This window comes from Mustelus asterias, chromosome 17 (genome assembly GCF_964213995.1).
Source record: "Mustelus asterias chromosome 17, sMusAst1.hap1.1, whole genome shotgun sequence".
Lineage (NCBI taxonomy): Eukaryota > Metazoa > Chordata > Chondrichthyes > Carcharhiniformes > Triakidae > Mustelus > Mustelus asterias.
Window position 1 is genome coordinate 34,764,734 of NC_135817.1, and position 22,181 is coordinate 34,786,914.

Consider the following 22,181-nt stretch of genomic DNA (forward strand, 5'->3'; position numbering starts at 1 on the left):
CATTGGATAAACATATGGATGATATTGGAATAGTATAAGTTAGATGGGCTTTGGTTTCACAGGTCGGCGCAACATTGAGGGCCGAAGGGCCTGTACTGCGCTGTAATCTTTGTTCTTTGTTCTATGATGGTGAGCTTTCGTCTTGAACCGCTGCGATCTGTGTGGTGTAGGTAGACCCATAGTACTGTTGGGGAGGACATTCTAGGATTTTGACACACCCCGCGTGCAGGGTGTTTTGGGAAGGGTTTTTGAATTTTCTTTTAATATAAAAGCTACTTACCTGGGGGGATCATCCTCATTGTTCATCCTGAGAGAGGCAAGGAGGAGCTATTTGTTATAGGAGTGCTGGGGTAAGAAATCAACTTTTAAATCACTTTTTCATGGGCATGGTTTGTTTATTTATTTATTTTTTAAACTTTTAAAGTCTAGACCAGAAGTAGGCCGCGCGCGGGGTGTTTTGGGAAGGGTTTTTGAATTTTCTTTTACCGTGTGGGAGGTTTAAAGGGGAGGCCGCAGTGTCCAGCGGGCAGCGTTGAGAGCGGGCAACGGAGTGAGAAGGGAGCAGAGTGAGAGCTGAAGGGCTTTGGCTCTGAGGGCTTATGTGGAAAGGGCGCGGCGGAGTAAGTTTAATTCAGTACGTTTCTCTGTGTTCCTTGAAATAAGAAGGGAAATTGAGTGTGAGGCCAGTCTGTTGTTCCCAATGTAGGATGTGGGAGGTCCTGGAGGCTCCTGGCCTCCCGGATGTCCGTATCCGTGATGGGTGTGTCGAGCTGCAGTTCCTAAGGGACCATGTTAGAGAACTGGAACTGCAGCTCGAGGATCTTCGTCTGGTTAGGGAAAATGAGGAGGTGATAGACAGGAGCTATCAGCAGGTGGTCACACCGGGGCCACGGGAGGCTGACAAGTGGGTAACGTCCAGGAAGGGGAAAGCTCGGGTGATAGAGAGCACCCCGGTGAATGTGCCCCTTCACAATAAGTACTCCTGTCTGAGTACTGCTGTGGGGACAACCCACCTGGGGGAAGCAGTAGTGGCCGTGTGTCTGGAGCAGAGTCCGGCCCTGTAACTCAGAGGGCGAAGGAAAGGAAGAGGAAGGCAGTATTAATCGGGGACTCAACAGTAAGGAGGTCGGACGGGCGTTTTTGCGGAGGCAGACGGGAGTCTCGGATGGTGGTCTGCCTCCCTGGTGTCGGGATCTGGGGTGTCTCTGATCGTGTCCCAGATATCCTGCGGCGGGAGGGAGAGGAGCCAGAGGTCGTGGTACATATTGGTACCGTTGACATAGGAAGAGGGAAGGGATCATGAAAAGAGAATATAGGGAATATAGACAGTTGGGAAGGAGGAACGCAAAGGTAGCAATCTCAGGATTGCTGCCTGTGCCACGGGAAAGTGAGGTGGGGGATGAATGCGTGGCTGAGGGACTGGAGCAGGGGGCAGGGATTCAGTTTCCTGGATCATTGGGACTTCTTTAGGGGTACAAAAAAGACGGGTGGCACTTGAATCCCAGGAGGACCAATATCCTGGCAGGAAGGTTGGCTAAGGCTACTGGGGAGACTTTAAACTAGAAAGGTTGGGGGGAGGGAATCGAGATGAGGTGACTGGGAGCGAGGAGGGTAGCCCACAAATAGAGAGGGATTGTAGACAGCGTAAGAGGGAGAATAGACGGGTGATGGAGAAGGGGAGAGCTCAGACCAATGGTGTCTATTTTAATGCCAGGAGTGTAGTGAATAAAGTGGATGAGCTTAGAGTGTGGATCGATGCTTGGTAGTGTGATGTGGTGGCCATTATGGAGACTTGGGGACAGGACTGGATACTTCAGATGCCGGGTTTCAGATCTTTCAGAAAGGACAGAGAGGGAGGCAGAAGAGGGTGGGGGAGTGGCACTGCTGATCAGGGATAGTGTCACAGCTGTAGAGAAGGTGGACGCCGTGGAGGGGTTGTCTACGGAGTCTCTGTGGGTGGAAGTTTGGAGCGGGAAGGGGTTGATAACTTTGCTGGGTGTTTTCTATAGGCCGCCCAACAGTAACAGGGCTGTTGAGGAGCAGATAGGGAAACAGATCCTGGAGAGATGTAGTAATAACAGGGTTGTCGTGATGGGAGACTTTAATTTCCCAAACATCGATTTGGAATATCCCTAGGGTAAGGGGTTTGGATGGGGAGGAGTTTGTTAGGTGTGTTCAGGAGGGTTTCCTGACACAGCATGTGAATGAGCCTGGACAGGTTTCGGATCTCTCAGTGGGGGAGCATCTTGGGGATAGTGATCATAACTCTATCTCCTTTACGCTAACATTGGAAAGAGATAGGATCAGGCAAGCTAGGAAAGTGTTTATCTGGAGTAAGGGGAAATATGAAGCCATCAGGCAGGAGATTAGAGGCGTAAATTGGAAGGAGGTATTCTCGAGGGAAAGTACCGAAGTAAGGTGGCAGATTTTCAAGGAATGTTTGTCTGGAGTTCTACATGACAACGTTCCGATGAGACAGGGAGGTTTTGGTAGGTTACGGGAACCGTGGTGCACGAAAGCTGTGTTGAACCTAGTCAAAAGGAAAAGGAAAGCGTACAATAGGTTCAGAGAGCTAGGCGATGATGGGGATCTAGATGAGTATACGGCTTGTAGGAAGGGACTTAAGAAAGAAATCAGGAGAGCCAGAAGGGGTCACAAGAAGGCCTTGGCAGGTAAGATTAAGGAGAACCCTCAGGCGTTCTATAAATATGTGAAGAGTAAAAGGATGAGATGTGAAGGAATAGGACCTATAAAATATGAAGGTGAGAAAGTCTGTACGGAACCGGAAGAAATAGCAGAGGTGCTTAATGAATACTTTACCTCGGTATTCATGGTGGATAAAGGTCTGGGTGGTTGTACTACAGGATTGCGGTGGACTGAGAAGATTGAGTTTGGCGACATTAAGAAAGAGGATGTGTTGGAAATTTTGAATAGCATCAAGATAGATAAGTCGCCGGGACCGGATGGGATGTACCCCAGGTTACTGTGGGAGGCGAGGGAAGAGATTGCAGAGCCTCTGGCGATGATCTTTGCGTCGTCAATGGAGACGGGAGAGGATCCGGAGGATTGGAGGATTGCGGATGTGGAATAGGAATAGCCCAGGAAATTACCGACCGGTGAGTCTAACCTCAGTGATTGGCAAGTTGATGGAGAAGATCCTAGGGACAGGATTTATGAACATTTAGAGAAGTTTAGTATGCTCAAAAGTAGTCAGCACGGCTTTGTCAAAGGCAAATCGTGCCTTACGAGCCTGGTGGAGTTCTTTGAAAATGTGACTAAACACGTTGACGAAGGAAAAGCGGTAGATGTGGTTTACATGGACTTCAGCAAGGCGTTCGATAAGGTCCCCCATGCGAGACTTCTCGAGAAAGTGAGGGCATGGGATCCAAGGGGCTGTTGCCTTGTGGATCCAGAACTGGATTGCCTGCAGAAGGCAGAGTGTGGTTGTAGATGGGTCTTTTTCTGAATGGAGGTTGGTCACCAGTGGAGTGCCCCAGGGATCTGTTCTGGGACCCTTGCTGTTTGTCATTTTCATAAATGACCTGGATGAGGAAGTGGAGGGATGGGTTGGTAAGTTTGCCAACGACACAAAGGTTGGTGGTGTTGTGGATAGGTTGGAGGGATGTCAGAAGCTGCAGCGTGACATAGATAGGATGCAAGACTGGGCAGAGAAGTGGCAGATGGACTTCAACCCAGATAAATGTGTAGTGGTCCATTTTGGCAGGTCAAATGGGATGAAGGAGTATAATATCAAGGGAAGACTCTTAGCAGTGTAGAGGATCAGAAGGATCTTGGGGTCCGGGTCCATAGGACTCTTAAATCGGCCTTGCAGGTAGAGGAGGTGGTTAAGAAGGCGTATGGTGTGCTGGCCTTCATCAATCGAGGGATTGAGTTTGGTAGTCGGGAGATAATGATGCAGCTTTATAAGACCCCCGTCAGACCCCACTTGGAGTACTGTGTTCAGTTCTGGTCACCTCATTACAGGAGGGATGTGGAAATGATTCAAAGGGTGTAGAGAAGATTTACAAGGATGTTGCCTAGATTGGTTGGCATGCCTTATGAGGATAGGTTGAGGGAGCTCGGTCTTTTCTCCTTGGAAAGACCAAGGATGAGAGGTGACCTGATAGAGGTGTACAAGATGTTGAGAGGTATAGATCGGGTGGATTCTCGGAGGCTTTTTCCCAGGGCTGAAATGGCTGCTACGAGAGGACCCAAGTTTAAGGTGCTGGGGAGTAGGTACAGAGGAGATGTCAGCGGTAAGTATTTCACTCAGAGGGTGATGGGTGAGTGGAATCGGCTGCCGTCAGTGGGGGTGGAGGCAAACTCGATAGGGTCTTTTAGGAGACCTCTGGATGAGTACATGGAACTTTATAGGATTGAGGGTTATAGGTAAGCCTATCTATAAGCCTAGGTAGGTAGGGACATGACCGGCGCAACTTGTGGGCCGAAGGGCCTGTTTGTGCTGTATTTTTTCTATGTTCTATGTTCAATCCATGTGGTATAGGTATCCCCACAGTCCTGTTTAGTTAGGCGTTCCAGGATTTTGATCCAGCGACATTGTTGCAAGTCAGGATGATATGTGACTTGGAGGGGAACTGAAGGTTGTAGAATTCCCATGTGTCTACTGTTCTAGTCCTTCCAGGTGGTAAAGGTCGCAGGTTTGGAAGGTGCTGGAGAAGGGGCCTTGGACAGTTGCTGCAGTGCATTTGGTAGATGGTATATACTGCTGCAACTGTGTTGGTGGTGGAGGGATTGAATGTTTGTGGATGGTGTACCAATCAAGCAGGCTGCTTTGTCTTGGATGGGATCAAGCCTCTGGTGTTATTCGAGCTACGCGTGGAATCATGTGGAGACTGTTTGCATCTCACTGCTGACTTGTGCTTTTTGGATGGTGGACAGATTTTGAAGAGTCAAGAGTTGAGTTACTTGCCACAAGACTCTGAGCCTCTGATCTGCTCTTATAGTTGCAGTATTTATATGGCCAGTCCAGTTTGGTTTATGGTCAGTGATAGCCCCAGAGTGTTGATAGTGACAGATTCATCAATGAAGCAGCTCAAGATGGTTGAGCCGAGGACACCACCTTGTGGAACTCCTGCAGTGATGTCCTCAGATTGAGATAATTAACCTTCAACAACTGCAATCATCTTCCCTTGTGTTGGGTATGACTCCAACCAGCAAAGAGTTTTCTCAATCATTCCCATTGATTCCAATTTTGCTAGTGCTACTTTCACACTGTCAAATGTGACCTTGATATCAAAGACAGTCACCCTCGCCTCACCTCCATAGTTCAGCCCTTTTTGTTCACGTTTGGACATAGGCTGTCAAAAGGAGTTTAAAAAGATGCTGTCAGCACCAGAAGTGGTGTAATAAACCTAGCGCAGCAAACCGAGAGTAGAAGCAGCCATGGAAGAGATCTCGCACCATTAATAAAGCTCCATTCTTTTTTAACCGAAGGCTTTACCATGGATCGTGTCTTCAATACACAACAGATATACAGCAAGAACAGTAGGATACAAGCCAGTAAAGGCTTCTCCAAAGTTTTCCAATGCACTGGCAAGATCAGTCTTAGAATGTTGCTTCTAGCTTTTGCCCCAATGCTGTAGCAAAGATTCCCATGTATAAGAGACGATATTGTAAGGGAATTACCTATAAATATAAGTTGAAGAAACATTATTGTACAGTCTGATAAGACAATTAAATGGGGACTTTTCCAAGTTTATTAAAAATTGAACAGTGCAGGTAAGATATCCCAGGTGATAGCGCAAAAGCGGAGCAGAGTATATAAATGGGAAAAATATACTTTTGAACATTGGGAGCTATTTCGGTTTGGGCAATTTCCAGATACAACATTGGAGGAAGTGAAACTGGAGTTCAGATACAGTTGGATTCAGTGGTAGAATAAACTTCAGTTGATTCCAATTGCCTGTTCTAATCTTGGACTTTTCTTATGCATCTAGGTACCCCACAGAATGCTGAACATATATTAAAATAAGCTTTATAAACAAATTATGAAATTGTGTACATCGCCTTAAAAAAAAAATCTACAAATCACAGTGTAATAGCAGTAACTGTAAGCATATCATCTTTTTGGTTTGTTTGGATACTTAATTTGAGAATAATGGACTGAATCTTAATCTCTTTCCCCCCCCCCAAAAAAAAAACACCACGCACTTGGTTTTAATGGAGATGGGATGAGGGGAGGGACAAGCAATTAATCTGCTCACAGGAGGTGACGCGGGTCTAACATTTAAGCATTATAAGAAGCTGCATACCTTTATTTTAATAATGACACTATTTTTGACTCACATTGGTTACGTTCTCCAGGGGTAAGTAAGCATAGAAAACAAGAGAGAGTGAGAAGGGCTGAATTTGAGGTAATTACGTTTGCAGCACTGCTTGTGGGTCAAGAGGAAGAATATTTCCTTCAGGTCCAATAAGCTTCCCAGTAAATTATCATGCTTCCCCCACCAATGATTGCATGTGATCCCATTCCTGCCCCCAAGCGACCACCACGAGAACTTCCTGCTCTTCTCAGTAGTGGCCTTGTGCTATCGGCTTCCCTCTCCTGACTGACCTGTAGCTAGTCATTCAGGCTGCCTGCAGGTGAAGAAAAAGAATTTAAAAACGTCCTGGAATTAAAAATTGCTAGATGTTTAGGGAAATCTATTCTTCTGGATTTCCTGATCTCAAAGCAGCGAGGCCACCCCCTCTTCCACCCATCGCAGGAATGCCCCTCGGGGCTAAAATCCATGCTAGCGTTGCTATTACCAGACACTGATACTAGACAAAGCACTTTTTGTTGCTGTTATTGAATTTGAAGAAAATACTTGAATTTAGTGACAACTAGGTATAAGAAAATGGTTTGTATGGGGGAGTATATTGTATGATTGCAGAACTATAGTCTGTGCAGCAAGAAGGCTACAATTAATAACTAAGATATTCTGTAGATGTATTCATTAGGATTTTTCAGAGATGTTTTGAACAAATGCAATATTGTATATCAAAACCATGGCATTAAAAACGTAAATAAAGTTGAGTTTGAAGGTTGGCCATATTGTGTTGTTGAGTGTGTCTCTGGTACTAGGAAGTTTCACAGGATTAATATGGGAGATTGTACCGTTGATCATACGTTACGGAAGTTCATTCTGACTGATCTCTCACGTAGTAGAATGTGCACATATATCTGGTGTGTAGTTTATTGTGCCCTCCTGTGGGGGAAGAGGGAATATTGTACTAATTTTGGTATGAAGAACTCTGGCATTTGGAGAGATTAAATTTGTTTTGCTTTTTGCAGCATGAAATATCTCTGGTTAGCACAGCTTTGGCCAGGTGCAGTTTTAAAATTCCCCCAATAAATAAACTTCAGCCTTAAGTAAGCATAAATACTGCACCAATGTATTATTTTCTAATTTTGCACCCAAATATTCTCTGAGGAAAATCCTCCAGTTTCTTGCTGAATGGTGTGTGATTTGTGCAATGGAATCATTTTTCGGGTTTGAACGAAAATCGCCCACACTTGTATTTTATTTTCAAATGAACTTCTTACTATCTCCCTCTATATTGATTTTGCTGATCAATCATTCTGCAATAATTGAAATCTAGGTCTGAGATGCTAAAACTCTGTGCTGTCATCTAGATTTTATTCAATTTGATTGAATCACCTATGTAGACTTATCACTACCATAGCCCAAATTTTGCATCCTGAAATATTATATTGTACCAGTGATGCACTATAGGGATAAAATGCCAAGTGTGAAGAACAGACATTTTGATTTATTAAATGGTAACAGTCAGAAAATGATTTGTAATTGTTTTGTACACCAGAATATCAACTTGCATGTTTTTGATTGGAACTGAAACATTGTTGTTCTGATTTACAGGCTAGCATTGAACTTTGCATTGTTTAATACAGTTATAGTTCAAGATTTGTATTAAATTTTTTTCGAGAGGCTATGACCTAGTGCTTCACTCCTTTGCAAAGGTAAGGTACTTGAACCGTACTGATTAAGGTTCCAGATTTGATTTTTAACTTGGTGAGACTGAGGAAAATGTTCAGGGTAATTGGTACTCATTACTATTGAGTGAACTCATTTTGTAAAGTGCATACTGAGATAGGACTTGACTGTGATGGCCCCTGCCTGTAATCTTATTCAAATGTACAAGGTTCAGAGGGGGCTTGACAGGGTAGATGGTGAGATGTTTTCACCAGTGGGAGAGGCTCAAACAAGAGGACATAGCTACAAGATAAAGGGCTGGTCGTTTAAAACTGAGCTGTGTAGAAATTTCTTCTCGCAGAGGGTGGTGAATCTATGGAATTCTCTACCCCAAAGGGTGGTGGAGGCTGGATCATTAGAAGTATTTAAAATGGAGATGGATAAATATTTGATAGATTGAGGATTAGAGGGCTGTGGGGAAATGGCACAAAAGAGGAGTTGAGGCTGGCATGGATCAGCCATGATCGTATTGAATGGCAGGGCAGGCTTGAAGGGCCTACTCCTGCTTCCATTCCTTATGTTCCTGTGTTCTGTGGTACACTGATTTGTATCAGTCAAAACAAATAGTATTCACTGTTTGTATCAAAGGCATAAAGGTTAGCTGTCATTTGTTTTCCTTGGACTCAACCTTTAGAAAAGAAAAGTTTAAGAAGTGCAGACGGTTCATGAATTACAATGTTAATGCCGATTTGAGTGAAAGTGCATTTTGATATGCAGTAAAGTCCTGCTGTTTGTGACTACTTATCCACGCAAAAGTCTTTGTACACAAATTCACCCATTGTGGGCCAAAATGTTCACTTATCCACTGTATTAAAAATGAAAAACAGACCATCTTTAGAAAATGCCGAATGCCTAAATAAAGTTTTTTTTAAAGAAGAAAGATGTCCATGACATGTTTTCTGCAGTAGAAAGTGCACACGGTGCATATATCATCTGCCACTGTTTGCATATGGGTGTTCCTTGTTGTGATTTAATTCTTGATTACAGTGCATCTCCATTCTCTAAGTGAGAAGTTTTTTTAATTAAACAACTTATTCAGTAAATTCTCCTTTAATTTTATTAAAAACATAGTTTTTATTGCCTTTAATCCTTTAAGTATGTCAAATTTTAGAATGGTTGGAACCTATCTCATTGACTTCAGTTGTGAAGTATGTTCATCGTTTGTGATTTTGCCATTTGCAAAGTTTTGCGGGAATGTAACCCCCACAAATGGCGGGACTTTCCTCTGCATTCTTTGAGTATTGGTAAACTGGCATTTAAGACTACCCCACCAAAGAGTGGTATGAGTCCTTCAGTTACATTTGATATGTATCTTCCAACAGCAAACAATTTTTTCCATCCTCTTCCAGCCCACTTGATTTGATTCTTCTAACATACGTTTTCACATGCTACTGGTGTGCAAAAACACCTCAAGTGGCTTTTTTTCTCTTTCATGCTTAATCTGTACTGCCTTCAAATCGCTAGGCTGGTGAGAATGTATAGCCACAAGCCAACTTCTCATTTCACAATACTCAACTCTTCCCCGTTACTTTGCCAAAAAGAATAGCTCTTCCCCATCATGGCATTGCATTGTATTTTTAAAACGCCAATGATTTTAAGCCTTATTACATTGTCGGATAAATATTTTTCTCTTGTACATTGGATTCATATTAAAATTCATCTGCATGTTTGAAACTGTCCACAGGTTGCAATGTGAGCTGCAATAATGTTGTAATGACTCAACATTTTTAAAATTTCTTTTTCAATTAAGAATAACAGTAATCTGGAAGCCTGTTGTTTGGCCCTTGCCCAAGAAAGCAGCAAATATCTTTATGGGGAGTTCCACAGCCCTGATGATGCCAGAATGAGCAGGAACCACATGCTGCAGATTAACCTGGGTATCCAGCCTCCAGCAACATACCAGGCAGGGGATGGGGGTCAAATCAATGGTGGTCGAACGCTGGTCCATAGCACAAGTGATGGCCATATTGACCCTCAACGCGGAGGTGGTAAACAACTTGTGCGACTAATACAGGAGCCACATTCTGCCCCTGCAATTGTAGCCAATCCATCTGGCTACAACCCTTTCTTTGTCAGTGACCAGGGACGAAATACAGGTACGCCTCCCCCACCATCTCAACAGCCAACTTCCCTTCAACCAAGCATGAACGCATCACCTATGCAAGGTGTTTCTCCAACATATCAGCCCATACCTCGGTACACCATGAACCCTATTACCGTAACCTTGTCACAGAATGTGCCATCTGGTCAGACTGCTCCTACTGCTTTGCACATACATGGTGGTCCATCACAGATGCAGAATACTCCCTATGGGATTGGTAATTCTATTTACATTAGGCCAGCATCTGGACGACAGACTCCGCAGAACACAGCTTGGACTTCGAGCCAGTGCCCTCTTCCACAGTATAATCATCATCCTCCACCAGTTTATCAACCGCAGCAAACCTATCAGCCTTCTCAGTATTCTCCCAAACAGCCTCAGCTTCCTCAGCAAGCATTTCGGTCGCCACCCCCATCACAGTTCAGCTCACCTTACAGTTCTCCACAGCATCAGGTACAAGCCAACCAACAAGGTCATCAGACTTCCCATGTCTTCATGCCTATTAGTTCTCCTACAATGACACACCTCCCGTACCAGCCTCCACAGAATTATCCACAACAAAGCAGTCAATCATTGTCCTACATCCCTTATTCTGTGTCTGGATTATCTAAAGGGCCTATGAAAAACCAGATAGAAATCAAATTGGAAACACCCCAAAGATCTGGTGCCAGCATTACAAGAAGTTCATCCCCTGTAAGCAGTCAACCTGCTTTACGGAGTCAGCCTACGCTTTATATTGCTACCAATTCACCTTCCAGCTCACCGTCAAGAGGAATGTCGGGACAAATGAGTGTTGTTCAACCACAGCCAGTGTATAGTGTACCACCGACGTATATTCACCATCAACCATCACGACCTAGGTCCACAACTGCTGGCAGTAACCAAGTGAACTCTCCTCGTGTGGTTGTAACTCAGCCAAATACTAAATACACCTTCAAAATTACAGTTTCCCCAAACAGGCCCCCTTCAATTTCACGAGGTGTGGCGTCGCCTACTTTTGACCCTGGGAGTATCTTGAATTTAGTTGATTGCCATGGAGAGCATCCTGGAGCCCCAGAACCTATACAACCAATATCAGCAGTAACGGGATCTAGTGTCAAACGAAATGAAGAGCAGCGGCGAAAGTCGAGTTCAGGATCAGATGACTATGCTTACACTCAAGGTATAGTATGCTATCTTAAGATTTTGGTATTTTTATACATTGTATTGCAAGAGCACAAGTTAAATATTGTGTTATGTCTCGTGCAGTTTACAGCATATATGAGAGATAAGGCAACACAGTTTAAAACTTATTGGATATGTGCTGCCGCTATCAGTCTCGATAAGTTCCTCTTATTCTAAATTAAGAATAAAATTCATAAGCTTGCTGTAGACAGATTTATTTCTCCACTTTGTGCAAGGAAAAAATGTTAAGTTGCCCTTTAAAAATTAGTTTGGATCCCGAACTTAATTGAAACAATGGGTAGTTTGCGTTCATGCAATGTCTAAACTGCTGTAGAGGTTACCTGAATTTGTGCATGAAAATGAACAGTAGGCCATTTCAACACCATGAGTCAGCTCTGCCATTGAATAAGATCCTGGCTGATCTGTACCGTAACTCCATTTATTTGCCTTCGCTCCATATCCTTGATATCTTCACTTAATAGCTGTCAGGTGTGTTTTTGGAGAGAGGATGCCTAAGATTGTCTCCAATATTTTCAATCTCACCTTGTCAACCGGTTTTAGTTTAAGTTCCTTCAGCTTGACCATTGGAAAAACATTTGTTTTATGTTGAAATGGATAATTTTAACACTCCTGCAAAGCAAGATTGGAACCCAACCTCCCTATTGAAAAGGAAATTAATACGTTGGAGAGAGACCAGAGAAAGTAAACAAGGGTTATTCTAAGACTTTATAAAAGACAGCCAAATTCAACTTGTTTTTGTTGAAGATTGAACAAAGATCTAGGTTAATTATTTTAAATGAATGTGGATCATTTTGAACAAAGATTATTTAGCTGTGATTGCAGAATTAGAAGCCAAAAAAAGCACAGAAATTGAAGGAAATGGTTTGGAAGGAGGTGTTTTCTTGACCAGAATCTCTTCCTATTCCCTGTCTTGTGTTCTGCTTTAGTCTGACCCCCTGATTTCAGCCTGTGTTCCACTGAAGCAAGATTGTAGCTATAAAATTCTGGGGGTGGCTTGGTTAGTACTGCTGCCTCACAGCGCCAGGGACCCATGTTCAATTCCTGGCTTGGGTCACTGTCTGTGCGGCGTCTGCACGTTTCTCCCCGTGCCTGCGTGGGTTTCCTCCAGGTGCTCTGATTTCCTCCCACAGTCCGAAAGACATGCTGGTTAGGTGCATTGGCCATCAGTGTCCCTGGACAGGCACCGGAGTGTGGTGATTAGGGGATTTTCACAGTAACCTCATTGCAGTGTTAATGTAAACCTACTTGTGATACTAATAAATAAACTTTACACTGAACGTTGAGCACCTCACTTCATCCAAGCTCTTTTTAAATCATTGTGTGCTTCCTGTGTCAGCCCTGAGCAATTGAATTTGTTCCACTTGATGAGGGAAGGTGTCAACTCTTTAAGTGGTGAAGTTATGAGTAAGTAAGTAGATACTTTCCTGTAGAATAAATTTGATTTCTTTGTAGGTTGTTGGAATGGTTTCTGCATTGCACTTAGCCTAAGGTTACAGATGTGGAAGCCGGAATAGCTACTCGGTTATAGAACAAAATGTTTCACTTGAAAGTCACATACCCTACATCACCAAAAAAGGGCAATTGTTTCTAATTGTATGCCAGTTAGAATCATTGAAACTCAATTTATTAACCCACATCTTGGCTATTTAATTGCACTATTTTCTTTCAGAATTGCTGATGTCATATCAATGATAAAGATTTTCAATAAGGATTCAGCAAAATATCCCAGGATCCCATAGTTCTGTTTTAGTGCATAAAATCTCTTCCAGTTTTATCAAAAATTGAGGCATACAGCTCTTTTAGAAAATTGCAATAATTTGCATAGCTGTTTGATTGGAAAAATTTGAGAAGCCCTATTTTTAAAAAAAATTTTCATTGAAACTAGGAAAAATAAACTCTGTAAATTAAGCCCCATCATTGTGTTTTTGGAAACTGGAGCTTTGTGTTGTATATTAGAAGTGCATGCAGAAACTTTTTTTAACATATTGGGTAATATGTACCCAACGTGCACCGCCGCAGTGTGTTTTGTGGTGGCAGAGCAGCCTGGAATAGTCAGTTATCATTGTCATGTACTCCCTGAAAAGTGTGGAGAAAGCATACATTCAATAGGAGCATTCAAAATTTGGTACATTTTTAGAGGGAAAATATTTTCAGGGCTATGAGGAAAGTGCATGGAAATGAGACTATTTAAATGATTCGTGGTAAAATGTAAGTTTTCATTTTGTAAATCGCAAATTAACTTGAACAGCTTTAATAATTTTGCTAAGTTAATTGTAGTGAACAGTCAGTTGTATGGCCTATTTGCAGGAATATTATTGTAAAGTGTTTAACAGAGTGAAATGCCTCTGGGATTGTAATTAAAATTATTATTAATACAGAATGCATGTAATAGTTTACAGTATATTGCTTTGGGAATGGATAAGTCTTAATCATTTTTATAAACCCACTGTAGACTTCATTGGCAAGAATTGCTGTCTTTGCATCTTTGTGACACTGATGCTTATCTGTACTATCAGTAAAGAGGGTTATGACTAATCTGCTGAAAGTAAATTCTTTTCTCTGCACACAGTGAGCCCTTGACATGTATTTTTATAATGACCCCGAATGTACAAAGAAAATTTTCATTTTGGATGTACTTCTTATTCTGGATGTTTGAGTCACTGACAGAAGAATCATATTTGAATTGGGCAATTAGTTTTTTTTTCCCGTTTGTTTGAGAGGAGAAGAGAAGACTGATGGAAAAGATTATAGCCTGAGTTTATCTAACCTGCTCAACGTTGGCTTAATCAGGGTTATTTCCATACCGAGTAATGGTTTTAATACTTGTCCGTCTGAACAAGATATTACTTTTTCTGCTCAGTGACTGATTTTTACAATGTGTCTTTAGCGCTTTTGCTCCATCAGAGAGCTCGAATGGAGCGATTGCTAAAAGAGCTAAACCTGGAAAAGCAAAAGCTGGAGAAGCTGAAGGCCGAGGTCAATGAAATGGAATATGATTTAATGCAACGACGGTTGAGGAGAGTGAACTCGAATACATCAATACCTACAGTAAGGACACTATTTAAAATGCTGTTTATTTGGGAAGTAAATAATTTGGACATTTAGGTTTTAACTTTCTGTGGGTCTTTATATCTTGAGCTAAGTCATCGAAGTGGATATGACTTGTATGGTACTCTTTCGAGGTCATCAACTCCTGCTTGTGAAGCCGTTCTGTTTATATTGTTTATATTTCACAGTGGTATGGCTACTACATTCTACCCAACCTTTCTACATGATTTAAAGTTAAGCTGCTACTAAACTCACTAATTGAAATATCTTTGAATTATCATCCCGAACCTCAAAGTTCTGTATTCCTCCTCTGCCTCTCTGACAAACCGTGCACCTGTTGGTGTTGTCCTTTTTAGACTGAGACCCAATATGACACGTTTTCAGCAACTTCTTTAAAAAATAATTCACTTTCCAGATAGAATTAACAAATTTTCTGATGGTTTGTACATTTGAAAGGTGTAGGAATGACGGAATCAAAATAAAATCTTTACTCTTAACCTTTTCAGCTTTTTTTAACCTTTCTGAACGACTTTGATGTTGAGAGAAATTTATGATTTTTCTTTACGGAGCTGAGATGTCATTTGGCCAATGAGTCAGTCAAGCTTGGATGATGGTGAAGGTCACATTCAGCAGCTGGCATTGGGTAAAATCCTCCTTTTGTGCAGCACTGCATTGAGGGTTTGGAGGTGAACAGTTAATTACTCTGTTTAAAGTTACCTAAATTTTGTGAAGTGATTGGTAGAGAGTATTGCAAATGTTGTATCTGTGCAACCAGTGTGCTGGCCCAAGTTGCTGCTCAATGAATACATCTTTTCTCCTGAAAAAATGTGTTAAATATTGCATCAAGATATTAAATATTTTACTTCAATTTAAGGCACAGTACTGCATTGATGCATGATAGTCTTATGAATTTGACTTCATACAAGAGGAAACTGGCATCACATACATGGGATTATCATAGTCTTTGAGATGATTTGTTTTATTTCAGCTTGATGTATATTATCTTTCCTTTGTGGTCAATGGGTCAAAATCCTAGAACTCTCACTTCAGAAATGCTGGGAGTATTTTCACAAGCTTTTTTTCCCATTCCTTCATGTGCTGGCTGGGCCAGCTCTTTTTGCCCATCCCTGAGGGCATTTAAGAGTCAACCACATTGCTGTGGATCTGGAGTCGCATGTAGGCCAGAGCAAGAAAGGACAGCAGATTTGCAAACATTTAAGGGTGACGGGGAAATGATTATGATCAGTTAAGATGAGAAAAGATAGGAGGAGGCTTTAGTGGTGCATAAAAACCAACATGGATTGGTTGGGCTGACTGGTTTCCTTGTATGTCATGGACCCCATGTATGTAAATTCTTATTTTTTTAAAATTAGCTATTCCTTTTGAAGGAAGCCCAACTGCTGGGAATTGGTTAAACATAATGTTTTGCTCAACTTATTTATTGCTGCAATCCAACTTTTTTAAGTCAGAGGGCCACTATGATGGTAGTAGATTGAACAATTCCACTATATTTTTGACATTCTGCCAGCAATGTAGGTTAAGGACTAACCATCTAGTTTCTAACTCCACACATTAGATACTTCTATGAAGTTATTATGTTCGTGCTTGTATCCTGAAAGATAACTGTCTGTTTCAGCACCGCTCCCTCAACATTTTCCTTTGTGAAAAATTGTTATATGGAAGCAACAACTTTTTATGTCTCCAGTAAGGAGATGAACCTGACCATATTTTAAGGAGTAATAGGCAGGCAACAAAGCTAATAAGACAGCAATTGATTGCAGGCAATTTCATCCAAATTGGTTGAAGTAGTTTTTGCCTGACCTTTCCAATTGTACCTGTTAGAACCTTGGAATGAGAATAGGCTATTTGGCCCGACAAGCCTATTCTGACATTCGAGTAGATATTGGCAGTATCCTAACTGCATCTGCCTCTGTAACCCTTAATTTTTGCATAACAAAAATATGGCTGTGGGTAAAGTTGTTTTCTGCACTTCTTGCACTTTATAGTTGATCAGAGAGAAGAACAGCTATTTTTATAAGAAGTTTTAGTGCTAAGTCTAGGAACTAGTGATGAGATAAGTGCCTTAGACTATGGCTTTTTTTTGATTGGCTACAGAATGTTATTGATAATCCCTTCTCAGTCACCCTAAAGTTTTAACAATCTTCGATACTGTTTTTCTGCTTGTCCAAGCTGGTGTACTCATGATTATTTTTAAAGTGAAGATTTTTGAAGCGAACATATACTCCACGTGCAGTTTCCCATGGACCCATTCTGGTTTGTTTGTTATCTCTCGATACTTTGAAAATGCATCATCTATTCTTCAATCATATTTTTTATGGGGAAAATTGGGAATTATTGCATTATTGGGAAAATGATTCTTTCATAGAGCTTGCATTGAATCTTGTGCTGGATTCTTTTCTCCATGGAAAGCAACAGAAGATTTCCTTCCCATTACATTTAAAATTCTGGGAAAGTTAGGTTACAGCAAATGGATGAGCATCAGGGATTTTAGTTCTTGCTGGGTTGGTTATGTCATCTGTGCTATCTGATGATGTCCTGACTGCTACACGTAAGATGCATCATCTTATTCAACAACTGCTAATTCAAAGTGTACAGCAGTAATGTAATATGTCTGGTATCTGTGATGTCGGCCAATATTATACGAGGGCACCTTCGTCGTGAATTGTCTATCAAAAATCTGAGCACATGAGTATATTGAATTGTTTTAATTTTAATAGTTTGGGCTATCACTGTTTTCTTTTGCCTTCACAGCCAGAGGAGATGACTAGATTACGAAGTCTAAACCGACAACTTCAAATAGACATTGACTGTACTTTGAAAGAAATTGACCTTTTACAGTCCAGAGGTTTGTGGTCTTTACTACATTTCATGAGGGTAAGGGATGTGTTGCTTGGGTTTTAATGCCTACTCTTCGTTGCTAATGACAATTGATGCATGACCGGATAAGCAAACTTAATGAAACTGTTCTTGCACATTAACTTGTGTGGTTGTGTATGCTGTCTATGTTCAACGTAGTATGTGAATAGGTAACACCAGTTTACTTGTGCAAATGTACTTCTGCTTTTTTTTAAAAAAGACTGAAATTGCTGCTCAGTCAGCATTGTACAGGAAGCACTTATCAGGTATACGATCTTTTATGAGACCTGAAATGCAAAATTTGCTCTGCTACAATGGACGAATACACTTCCAGTATTGTGTGTTTCTATTTTAAATTTCTTATTTGTTGACAACAGCAACTTTTGTTTCTATAGTGTCTAATAACATAATACAGCACCAAGTCATAGAGGTTTACAGCATGGAAACAGGCCCTTCGGCCCAACTTGTCTGTGCCACCTTTTTTTTTGATGTGGAGTTGCCGGCGTTGGACTGGGGTAGGCACAGCAAGTAGTCTCACAACACCAGGTTAAAGTCCAACAGGTTTATTTGGTAGCACGAGCTTTCGGAGCACTGGTGATGAAGGAGCGGCACTCCGAAAGCTCGTGCTACCAAATAAACCTGTTGGACTTTAACCTGGTGTTGCGAGACTACTTACTGTGCCCTTTTTTTTTTTACCCACTAAGCTAGTCCCAATTGCCCACGTTTGGCCCATATCCCTCTATAGCCATCTTACCATGTAACTGTCTAAATGCTTTTTAAAAGACAAAATTGTACCCGCCTCTATTGCTACCTCTGACAGCTTGTTCCAGATACACTCCACCCTCTGTGTGAAAAAATTGCCCCTCTGGACCTTTTTGTATCTCTCCCTTCTCATCTCAAACCTATGCCCTCTAGTTTTAGACTCCCCTACCTTTGGGAAAAGATGTTGACTATCTAACTGATCTTTGCCCCTCATTATTTTGTAGACTTCTATAAGATCACTCCTAAGCCTCCTACACTCCAAAGAAAAAAGTCCCAGTCTATCCAGCCTCTCCTTATAACTCAAACCATCAAGTCCCGGTAGCATCCTAGTAAATCTTTTCTGCACTCATTCTAGTTTAATATTCTTTCTATAATAGGGTGACCAGAACTGTACACAGTATTCCAAGTGTGGCTTTACTAATGTCTTGTACAACTTTAACAAGATGTCCCAACTCCTGTATTCAGTGTTCTGACCAATGAAACTAAGCATGCCGAATGCTGTCTTCACCATTCTGTCCACCTGTGACTCCACTTTCAAGGAGCTATGAACTCCCTACCCCTAGATCGCTTTGTTCTATAACTCTCCCCAACGCCCTACCATTCCATGAATACTTCACTGGGATGTTATCAAATGCAATTTGAGATTGAGTCACATTACAAGTTATTAGTGCAGATGACGAAAAGCTTGGTCAACGAGCTAGATTTTAAGGAGTGCATTAAAGGAAGAAAGAGAAGTGGAGACATTTGGGTGGGCTGGGGAGGATGGAGAGGCTGGTGGGAATTCCAGTGCTTGGGGCCTTGGCAGTGGAAGGCAGAATTTTAGTTGGTGGAATGATTAAAATTGGGGATGCACATGAGGACAGATTTGGAGTGCAGGAATCTTAAAAGCTTGTTGGGCTGAAGATTATCAAAGTGGGAAGCAGTAAAGCCATGGAGCGATCTGGAAACAAGAATGGGAAATTTAAAATTGAGGCATTGCTCAATTGGAAACCAGTATAGGTCATTGAGATGAACGCAAATTACTGTGGATGCTGGAATCTGAACCAAAACAGAAAATGCTGGTCTGGCAGCACCTGTGGAGAGAGAATAGAGCTGGCTTTATCCACTCTGACAAACAGACATCCAGACTTGAAACTTTATTCTGTTCTCTCTCCACAGATGCTGTTATGTTATCAGACCTGCTGAGATTTTCCAGCATTTTCTGGGGGTTTTTTTGTAGTTCATTGAACGCAGGGTTGAACAGGCCTTGGTGAGAGTTAGTATCTGGGCAACAGAACTTTGAATGAACTTGAGGCTTGGGGGGGATGGAAGATGTGAAGTCAGCCAGAAGAGCATTGGAATGTGAAGTTTAAAGGTACCAAAGACAAGGAAGAGGGTTTCTAGAGCAGAAAAGCTGAGGCAAGGATGGAGTTGGTGCTATTATGGAGGTGGGAATAGATGGTCTTAGTGACAATGTGGATGTGTTTAAGCTTTTATGTAGAATTGAACATTATTCAAACACAGGATGGTTAAATTCATGAGCCAAGGGACATTTAAGAGTTTACTAAATATCAGAGCACAGAACATTCGTATTGCTTTTGCCCCTATCCATGAATGCATGAAACCTCAATGTTGTTTGACTTGAATTCTTCATCATTGTCCTGCTTGAACATTCTCCTTTTTTCATCTATTTATATCCATTACGTATTAAAAGGTTTTGGCAGGAAAAAGGAATGAGAGTAGACAGATTAGTCTCTTGAGTCTGTTTTGATATTCAGTGGCTGATCTGCAACATTATTCCACATCCAACTTTGTCCCACAGCCCTTACTTTAATACCTTTTGGGTTTGACATATTATCTATCAATCTTCAATTTAAAACTAGCAGTTGATCTGACATCAATTGCCATTTGAGGAAGGTTGTTCCAAATATCTAGCACGTGCAGCTGTTTCCTAATTTCACTTCTGAAATACTAAAAGTATGTTCTAACCAAAGCTTTGTATTCTTGAAGCATGACTTCTGCTTGTACTTCAGTCTTCTAGATGTAATGGCCAGCTTTCTGTTAACCTTTTAGTTTTTTTGTACCATTCTATGATCTATGCAGATGACGTACCCCCAAGTTTCTTTGGGCCTCCATTTTTGAGTTTTTCACCATTTAGAAAATACCCTCTTCTAGTCCAAAGTGGTTGATTTAACACGTCAATCAAGTTTGTTTTGTATCTACTGCAGTTATTGCTATTAGTTCTGGTTTCCGTATGCATTTATATGTTCATTCCTTTAATCAACCACATTTTGTCATTTATCACAATCCAAGTCTTTCCCAATCTTATGTCTGAATGTCTTGAACTGGCATAATTATTTCTGATTGTTATTTAATGCTTTTCATGAGTAAAAATCTTTGTTATGTTAAATTCACCCTGCTGCAGTACCCTTCAGAAGAAGGGGGTGATCCAAGAAAGTATGTCGTGGGGTAGCTAAAGGAAACTGCATTGATACATGGTTTCTATGAAAGCACAGTTTTTGTTCAGAAAACAGGAAGTACCGAAGACAGTTGACCTTTCTAGAACAAGTTGATTTTTGTAATTACTTGTAATAAATCTGGTCATAACCTGGGAAACTTTATTGGGATGAGGAAGTCCTGTGAATATTGTGCATAGTTTGGTCATTCCTACAGGATGATCAGAATGCAGGCAGCACCTCTTGCAGAGGATGGTGGCCACCATGACCCTTTGTTTCTGAGCTCATCCACATGAAAAATATTAATATGAGTGAATGGGGCAGTTTTCTATTTGCAGCACAAATATTTGTAACCAAGTCATCCTAAATTGGATAATACTAATTCTATTCTGCCTGACGTTGCATCTGTTTACTGTCATTTCTCAATTCTTCTACCACTATGTTGCATGGTCTGTGAACCTGAGATTACGGTTTGAACGTTAGTTTTTAAAGTGTTGTTTCATTCTCCAAAGTGGATATTTGGAGTGAAGAAAATGAGAAAAAAGGTGAAAGGAATTTGAATATAATTCTTTTCAGGACTAAAGATTAGGCATGGTGTGAATAATTAGAATAGGTAGAGAAAATCAAAAGACAAAGTAAAAACATTGGATAGAAATTACACCTCAGTAAGCAAAATCATTCATATTTAATTACTTACATTTTTCTATTAAAAGTATGTGAGAATGTTAGTTTTGTAGTGTAATACTGTAATAAAACTAGTCTAGTTTTTTTTATATTTTAGGGTCACATAAGTAGACAAAACTGTGAACTTAATCAGACAGGAATTTCCTGACATTGCAGTACTTGTCAATTAGTTTGATGGGTTCATTTATCAAAAATTTGGTCAAGGGTGTAGGATTCAGGTGAGCCTCTGATTTAGGGGGAAATGACCTTCATAGTCCAGTACATTTCTGTTCCAGATTGGTGTTGCTCTGCTAGCAGTGCAAACTCGCATGCTAACAGCAACAAAATGTGCCAAATAGGACATCGCAGTGTTCAATGAAAGAAAATACTTTATTCCAGATGTTTAGTTTGAAATGAAGGTGTTTATGTGGTGGAATGGTTTTTGAAAGGCTCTTCTATGTGTCATTGTTACTTTTGAACTTTGCTTTGCCTCAGCTATATTTTATTGAAACATTGCTCCATCTACCTTAACCCACCCCTCCACCAAACCCTCCCCCCAAGTTATTGTGAGAAATCAGTGTACGTACGCTCCGATTGGTGAAGGTTTCACATTTTCCATATGAACTGTTTCATTGGGCCTAAAAGCTTTTTATTCTTTCCATATTTTTCTGCCCTTCTGTTCTTTGCAGGCGATTGACAAAGTGGCTGTTAAGCTTCTTGGATCTTGCTTAATAGACATTATGTACTCCTAAATCTTGACAAACTAGGCAGCTGCAGGAGCATCAAAGCTGAACCAATTTTTCTCCTTACCTGAAATTCAAAACTGTTTCTTGCATGGGTGCTACAATAAAAAAGTGGGACACTTGGACAATTGAGTGGCCCAATAATGTCCTGGCTAACATCAGTTAATTTGACACAGGCTGGGTCTCATATCTAAGATTTTGCTGTTATAGTCCTAGATACTCAGTGAGTAATATGTAACCGACAGGAAACCAGTATGCTGAGGCAAAGGGCTAATCTCATTTTCAATCATTTGTCTGTGGTGCTTTGTTGTCCATTCCTTTTTTGGTGATGTTCCATCTCCTGTTTTCATCACTTGATGCCTACGGTTCAAGT

The 22,181-nt window shown here is 41.2% G+C and overlaps 1 protein-coding gene across 6 annotated transcripts in view; it reads left to right on the top strand.

Moving 5' to 3' along the window:
* The window catches only part of tab3 (TGF-beta activated kinase 1 (MAP3K7) binding protein 3), a 119,553-nt gene that overhangs the window by 67,000 nt on the left and 30,372 nt on the right, over window positions 1-22,181 (top strand). For all 6 annotated transcript variants that reach the window (XM_078232523.1, XM_078232520.1, XM_078232522.1 and 3 more), the window contains 3 exons: window positions 9,745-11,257; window positions 14,168-14,328; window positions 17,101-17,194. In XM_078232523.1, the coding sequence (XP_078088649.1) occupies window positions 9,745-11,257; window positions 14,168-14,328; window positions 17,101-17,194 (1,768 nt within the window). The remainder of the gene's footprint in view (window positions 1-9,744; window positions 11,258-14,167; window positions 14,329-17,100; window positions 17,195-22,181) is intronic.